Source organism: Symphodus melops, assembly GCF_947650265.1.
Source record: "Symphodus melops genome assembly, chromosome: 23".
Taxonomy (NCBI): Eukaryota; Metazoa; Chordata; class Actinopteri; order Labriformes; family Labridae; genus Symphodus; species Symphodus melops.
Genome location: NC_136713.1, coordinates 577,517 through 585,278, shown reverse-complemented (window position 1 = coordinate 585,278; position 7,762 = coordinate 577,517). Strand labels below are relative to the sequence as shown.

At 51.3% G+C, this 7,762-nt stretch overlaps 1 protein-coding gene across 1 annotated transcript in view; it reads right to left on the bottom strand.

Moving 5' to 3' along the window:
* Positions 1-2,278, bottom strand: part of sts (steroid sulfatase (microsomal), isozyme S) — a gene marked incomplete at its 5' end in the record, with an annotated part of 2,783 nt that extends 505 nt beyond the window's left edge. The window contains 8 exons of the mRNA XM_079335978.1: positions 26-147; positions 218-377; positions 461-598; positions 956-1,092; positions 1,184-1,595; positions 1,681-1,803; positions 1,899-2,020; positions 2,115-2,278. Of these exons, the coding sequence (XP_079192104.1) occupies positions 26-147; positions 218-377; positions 461-598; positions 956-1,092; positions 1,184-1,595; positions 1,681-1,803; positions 1,899-2,020; positions 2,115-2,278 (1,378 nt within the window). The remainder of the gene's footprint in view (positions 1-25; positions 148-217; positions 378-460; positions 599-955; positions 1,093-1,183; positions 1,596-1,680; positions 1,804-1,898; positions 2,021-2,114) is intronic.
* Between the last annotated feature and the right edge of the window lie 5,484 nt (positions 2,279-7,762).

Genomic DNA, 7,762 nt, shown 5'->3' with positions numbered 1-7,762 from the left:
TCACACTAACGGGACAGCTTCTCACCGTTTGCCGGACGCCATCGGACGGCGTTCAGGTAGCTGCTGCAGTAATGGAACATGAACTCGTGCTCTGACGTGTCCGTCGTCCCTCGCAGTAACGGCAGGAGGTCGTGACCGTCGATCTCCCTGCACACCAGGAGAAGATGATCACCAGGCTTCACTCCTTTTTGACTGGCGTGTCTCGCCGCGTCCTCACCTGTCCTCCGGGGCCGACGCCCCGCTCAGCCGCACCACCGTGGGAAACACGTCCATGTTGCTGGTGGGCTCGTCCACCTCCCTGCCGCCCGGGATCGTCCCCGGCCAGCGCACGATCCCCGGCACCCGGATGCCTCCCTCCCAGTTGGTGGACTTCCCGGCTGCGTCGGAGGGGAGAGAGAGAGAGGGATGAAAGCTGCGGAGACACGAGGACGTGGACAGACGTCCGCACGCCGCCCCCTACCTTTGTAGATCCCGTTCCAGCCTCGGTGCACCTCTCCCCGAGCGGAGATCTCCTCCAGGTGAGCTCCCTGATCCGAGGTCAGGTACACCACGGTGTGCTCTCTCAGGTCGAGTCTGTCCAGGGTCCGCATGAGCTCACCTGGGGGGGGGGGACAGAGAGAGAGAGAGAGACAGAGAGACAGAGGAGAGAGAGAGGGAGAGAGAGAGAGACAGAGGAGAGAGAGAGGGAGAGAGAGAGAGAGAGAGACAGAGGAGAGAGAGAGAGAGGAGAGAGAGAGACAGAGGAGAGAGAGAGAGAGAGGAGAGAGAGAGAGAGAGAGGAGAGAGAGAGAGAGAGAGGAGAGAGAGAGACAGAGGAGAGAGAGAGAGAGAGACAGAGGAGAGAGAGAGAATGAAGGGATTCCAGGATGAGTCTGCAGGCGGCGTGCTCCAAGAATCCCCCCCACCCGGCAGCCCTGCAGCGTTCTGCCCCCCCCCCCACAGCTGAAGCACCAACCTACGCTCCAGTCCACCTCGTGCACGGCGTCCCCGTAGATGCCGTGCTGGCTGCTTCCTCTGAAGCGTGCGGAAGCGAACATGGCCGTGTGCACCTGGATGAAGGAGAAAAAGAGCAGGAACGGTTTCTCCGCGTTCCTGCAGACACACAGAGACTCAGTGAACACTTGTGGCAGCAGCAGCGCCACCTGCTGGACGTGACCGATCCTGACCCCCCCCCCCCCCGCACCTCTCCATGAAGCCCACGGCCTCGCTCGTCATCCTCTGCGTCAGGTTCTCGGACACAAACGGCTGCTCGATGATCCGGTGGTCCCTCATCAGGATGCAGTTGAGGTAGGGGACGAGCGCGACGAATCCCGCCAGCAGCCCCGCGGCGCCCAGCAGCAGACCCAGCAGGGCCAGGATCAGGCCTCTGGGCAGGGCCAGGACGCCGCAGTACTGGAGGAAGACCGACGCGAGCAGGACGCCGAGCAGCGTCCTCCACGGCAGGTGTCTGTGGAACTGGAAGACGGTGCCGTGTCCCGGCTGGCAGTCCCGCAGGTTGGTCAGCGGGATGCCGAAGAAGTAGTTGAAGCCGTGCACGGCGGGGTGGTGGCAGTGATCGTCGCTGCTGTTACAGTTCAGTCCCAGGTGCCATTTTCCTGCGAGAGGACGGAGACAGAGAGAGGACGTGAATACGGAGCACGCGGGACGCTTCGAGAGCGGCGAGAAGTCCAGCAGCGTTACCGATCAGCGCCGTCTCGTAGCCGCGTTGTTGGGCGATCTTCGCGAAGGTGACCTCTCGGCTGGGGAGGCCGCCGGGCGCCGCGTTCAGAATGAACACCTGGTTTCTGTAGTGGCCGTAAATCCCTGCAAGACGAGCAAAGAGACGGAGCTCTGTTCAGTGTTTGACTGTCGCTCGCCCAGGCTTCCTCTCTCTCTCTCTCTCTCTCTCTCTCTCTCACCTGATCGGATCGGGTAGCGTCCGGTGAGGAACGCCGCCCTGCTGGGGGCGCAGAGGCTGGCTGCGGCGATGTGATGAGTCAGCTTCACCCCGTCCTCCGCCAGCTGGTCGATGTGCGGCGTCCTGACGTTATGGGGATGAAGGGGTAAAAAAAAAAAAAAAAAAAAAGGAGATCCAACACGAGCAGGTCTGAAAGAAGCAGATTTTTTTGTTTCACCTCAGAGTTTTGTTTCCGTAGCAGCCCAGGTCTCCGATCCCGAGGTCGTCCACCATCATGAGGACAAAATTGGGCGTCCTGCTCTGGTGCTGGGACACGACGCGGCGCTCCACCAGCAGCAGCAGCAGCAGCAGCACGGACGAGGTCAAACACGCAGACTTCATGTCGTGTTGTTGAAACACCTGCTGAGTTTTAAACAGCGCCGATCAGAGTGGGCGGGTCGTGATGTCAGAGTGGCGTGCATCAGTCTTATCTACACATTTTATAGGCTGTCGTGATGCGTCTGCACTTTGGACGCGAGACAAACATCCACAGGTTAATGCATCAAACATTTTACAACCTGAAGACATATACAGAGCAATGACTCTGCAGGATCTCACAAGGACCAATCAGAGAGCTGCTCTCTTCCTGTGTGATCAGTCAGCCAATCAGAGAGCTGCTCTCTTCCTGTGTGATCATGAAGGAAACCTGCTGTGTTGAAGCTTCTCTGACAACAATGCAGCAGCCAGTATGTCCTCCTTCTAACTTTAGATTCTGCTCCTGAATGCTCTGGATCTGATTGGACCAGAGAAGGTAGGCGGGGCTTTGAAGGCCGTTTTGGACGCCCCTGGGTTTGCCAGATATGAGAGCAACAGATCAAATCAACAGAGTCGTGGTCTTTATTGAGATCTCAGCTGATGCAGATCGCTCTGCAGGGACTCCACACACCGAGGACATGTGTAGGACAGACTGCAGTCATGTGAGGACAAACAACCTGCATGACTGTGTGAGATACAGACGTACACTTACAGATAAGCAGGACGATGAACCCGCGAGGAAGGGGTCACTGAGTCGTCCGTGCTCAGCCAATCAAAAGCCTCTGGACTCTATAGATAGAGAAGAGTGTGCAGCCTGAGCATGCGCAGTGCAACAGAGCTGGAACACTATCAGCTTATACTGAAACATCACTGCATTAAATAAAAGCATCAATACGAGTCTGTAACTATGACAACCATGCGCACTTAAAGGGACACACACACACACACGCTCACACACACACACACACACACACACACACACACACACACACACACACACACACACACACACACACACACACACACACACACACACACGCTGCAGGATGCTTTTTAGACGGTCACACAGGTGTGCGACACACCTGTAACATGACTCCATATTAGTCTATGAAAGGTCAGCAGTCAGTGAGACTGTCTAATCTTTAAATGTCTTTACAGACATAAAACAGGAAGTACCTTTTACCTGTCACCGGGTTCCACTTCCACCTTCAGTCCTGCTGCTCACCTGAACATTCAAACTGTCCGGAGCCAAGTGTGAGCCCGAGAAACGAGAATGTCGCGATACTTCGACTTAAGCGTGAAGCTAGCGGAAAAACACAGGAGGAGCAACACTTCCTGTCCGGAGTTTCAAAACAAAAGCTCATCAGACTGAAGCCAAAAAAGTCTCCTTTAAAAAAAAGGGACTCATTACTTTTGTAAGAAATATTTAACAAATGTCGTTGTTCTGTTCATTTTGTTTTGGAAAAATTATAAATAAAGTTGTTAAAAAAAAAAGGACTCATTAACTTGTAACATCCTGCTGAATAAATACAGCCAACTCTTCATCTCCAATCAAATGTTTGAAAAAATCTCTTGTTTATTTATTTTTATTTGTTGAATTTATTTTGATTTGTTGAATTGCACCTTAAAGAAGATGTGCTCAAAATGCATCACATTCGATGAGTCTATACATCTCCTCTCTCTCTCTTTTTTTCCCGTGTGTTCGTGTGTTTCCTTTCACTGGAACCATTCAAAAGGATCGTAGAATCTTTTCTCCTGCTCTGTTCTGGTGAGATGGTTTTCTGCACGGCTCAGAATCTCATTTCTCTTATTCATGGTCGCCGGCCTCGACATGTTTTCAGTCTGCAGAAATGGAAAAACGTCCTCGCTATATTCAAGTTCACGCTTTTATTTCTTCTTCTGACACATTAAAGGCTCCATCTGTAATTCACCTGCCGAACACTCGTGGGTTCAGACTTTAAAGTCTTTCAATTTGTCGATTCATTGAGAGTTAAGTCTTTGAAATGTGGATGCAACCGGGCCAAACGGACCTCCATTTAAAAAAACAAACATTTTAACGTGTCGGTGTTCGCCGTCTCCAACATGCATTAAATGCATTCAGATGGCATCATTGTGGGTTTTGATGCATCATTAAGCAAACCTGGAGTGTTAATTAGGAAGCGATTCTGATTCTGGAGAGAAACGCTGATGTCGTTTGGACCTGTCAATCACCTGACTCCTCCCCCTCTCGTCACGCCGTGTTGAGGAAGAATCCATAAACAGAGCGACAAATCAGCTGAGAAGAAGGAACACTCGACTCTGCTGCAGTCCAGTCGCAGAGCGCCCCCTGCTGGTCACGCCTCTTACGATCCCGCTCTCCGCAATAAAGCTCCTCTCCTCTTCAAAGAGGTGTGTTAGAGCGCGCTCACACACACACACACACACACACACAGAGGACTCCTGCAGGTTTCAGCTTCTTGAAGAGGAGACGCCGTCACAATCAGAGCGGTTTGTAGTGCAGCGCTTTGATTAAAACAGCGCCGCGGGCAGCAGGGCGTGCAGGCGGACGCAGCCTATGAAGCGATGCCAGGAAACCGTTCTCTCCTCGCGTCAGAATTTAACTGTGATCAGAGATCAAATGATCCGAGGGGGAAATACAAGCAGACTTCCACTTCCTCCTGGTGGACTCGAGACGCCGCCGCCGCCGCCGCCGGCCTCTGACATCTGGAGTCCGTGCATTTAGAGATCAGGACCGAGGTCCAAAAAGGTCAAAGGTCGTCCCGCTGCAGGAGCCTTTATTGGTCCACAGAGCTGTCAGGGTTAGGGTCAGCTTCACTTTCAGGGAGTTGTCAAGTCGTCCATCTTTTTTTTTTTAAAGTTTGAAATCAAATTAGAAAAGCTTGTTCTCTTTTCTTCTTCTCTATAAGCAAAAACCAAAGAAGAAGAAGAATGGGCTTTCCTTTAGTCCCTTTTGAATCCGTCCTCTGCTGCGGTGAAAATAAGGAAGCCGTCTCCATTTACCGCTTGGTTTCCCATCAGAACCTCACCTGTGGCCGAGCTCCGGTCACGGCTGCTGAACCGACAGAACGAGGAAATCTTCAGAGCTTATTGTTGAAGTGCTCCCCGGCAGTGTCAGGATACACCGGCATGTGAACTCCTGTTTGGAGAACAGGGGGGGGGGGGGGGGGGGGGGGGTCTCTGAGGTCTCTCTGCCTGACCTGCTTCACATGCTGCAGAGACTCAACATGAGGTCTGAGGCTCAGCGTGTACCTGAACACCTGAGGGTGACCTTTGACCTGCACACACCTGGCTGAAGGAGGACGAATCTAAAGAGGAAACATTCCCTCCTCCAGGAGACAGGAAGCAGTGTTTAAGGTGACCTCAGAGGAGCGACCTTTCATTCATCCACTCTCTGGAAGTTTGAAGCCAAAAACATTTAAAGCTCCTGCTGCTGTCTGGCTGCAGTCCAGGTCATAAGCTCCGCCTCCTCGTCAACAGATGGGACAGACGACAAACAAAAACGCTGATTGGCTGTGAACATTCTTCGCTCTATTACTTGATCACAGGAGTCTGGATCGCGTTCTTCCTTCTGCACAATGTCGGGGATCAATCTCGCCACATTTCCTATTTTAAATGCAGAATATACGACGCTACCCAGCCGACCAATCACAGAGCTTGCAGTCTGCTGATGTTTGAGAAGCACTGCTGAACTACAGAGTGGACAAAGCTGGCGTCGAGACTTTCACGTGTCCTGGAAACCCAGATCTCCCTCTCCTTTCATCAAAGTCGGATTTATTTGTGATAAGCAAAAGTGAATTCTAGAATCACGAGGAGGCAGATTTTTTGGACGTCTCTGTCGGTCCGTAATGAGGCCTCTGGAGAAAAGCATCACGCCGTCTTTTGGAAACAGTCCTCCTCCATGTTTCTGTGAGCATCTTTAGCTCTTCACAGATTAACAGTGATCACACACTCGGTATTGACAAACGGAAATTCATGTTTTTAGGAGTTCTCAACGAAAGGACCAAATACATACATCAGATTTTTGACTGGCACCGACTTTTGCTTTTCCTCCCGGATCGACTGAACCGTCTTCTTTTCAGTTTCTAATATAAATGAACGAGCTCGACCTCGCTCTCCCTTAAACCTCTGCAGCTCGAGGTCAGACACCTCCTCGCTGTTTCAGCTGCCGTCGGAGGATTACATGCATTTCCTTTAAACACCTTTTCCTTTTGGTTCCCTCTGGTGGGGTAAATGTGAGGATGCTGCAGAGTGACCAGCAGGGTGCACTGTTGCATTAATCCCAGAGGGCTTTGCAGGGATGCAGTTTAGATGCACTCAAGTAAAAAAAATACAAAGTGCAATTGGTTTTGAGTAGTGAATGATGCAGCAGTGAATATTGATCCTGATCTCCACTGTCACCTTTGATTTGTGTTGATTGACGTGCATTAACACTATAATAACGTGTGTTATAAGTTTGCATCATGGGATTGAAACACAGCAGGACATTTAAAGGCGTGTAGTCACTTTTCTCTGACCCCTGACGAGAAGTTCTAACGGGTTCTGAGTCGAGTCCAAATAAAGGAACAACGCAACAGTTATGCAAAACGGCTTCAATCCAAGTTCTCCCTTCAGTATTCACGGAGTCGATGGCACAAACGTTGATGCATGGCTTTGTTGATTCGAGTCTGAACCGCAGCAGATGGCTGAACGCCTTTGATTTCCCTCACAGTGAAATCAAACACTCAATAAAAGATCCATCTGTGATGATGAGGAGGCAGCTCATATGTACACACTCACACAACATGGTTACAGTGAGTTTAGAGAGCAGGCTGAACTCAGAGGATGAAGAGGAAGAGGAAGAGGGGGTTTTCTCTCCCACTCGGGGTCAGAGGCGTGAAAGGCGTGTGCAGCCCGCGGCAGTTTCGGGACCGCTCGCCTCTGACAGCAGAATGAGGGCAGCGCAGCGCGTGCAGGCTGACGTGCACGTGAGTCAATATGCAGCACTGCAGCAGCACTAAAGCCAACACAGTCAGAGAAACAAATCAAACTGATTTATTCAGAACTCAGGCCTCACGCGGAGAGTCTGACGAAGAAACAGAAACGAAAACGCACCTTGAAAATATCTTTACTTTCCTGCAGAACGAAAGGAAGTCTCCACAGCAGAGTGTTTCTTTTTGCATTTCATTCCCCTTTAATCCGTGCATGTCTGTGTTGATTGCAGAGATCAGAGTGGCATTAATTAGACGGATGTTCACTCCTGGCATTCTGAGCGGCTGCACATGTTGATTCGATTGCAGAGGACGCGTAGAGGTGAGCGGCGTTCGCTCACTGATGTACGAGTCAAAGAGCCTGCACTCAATTTCCACAAAACTGCAACCCCCACCCCCCGGAGCTTTACAGTGAAAGTGGAAATCCTGAAACACACCGGTGACCGTGCAGCCGGGAGGCCGGGGGACATTTTTTAACTCGGAGACGTCAGCTGGAAAGTGAAGGGGCCGAAGATTTATGATGCAGGAACGCAGATGTTTGAAGAGGGGAAAAAACAGTGATGCAGTCATTGCTGTGCAGTGATTGTTATTTATACAAGGAGAG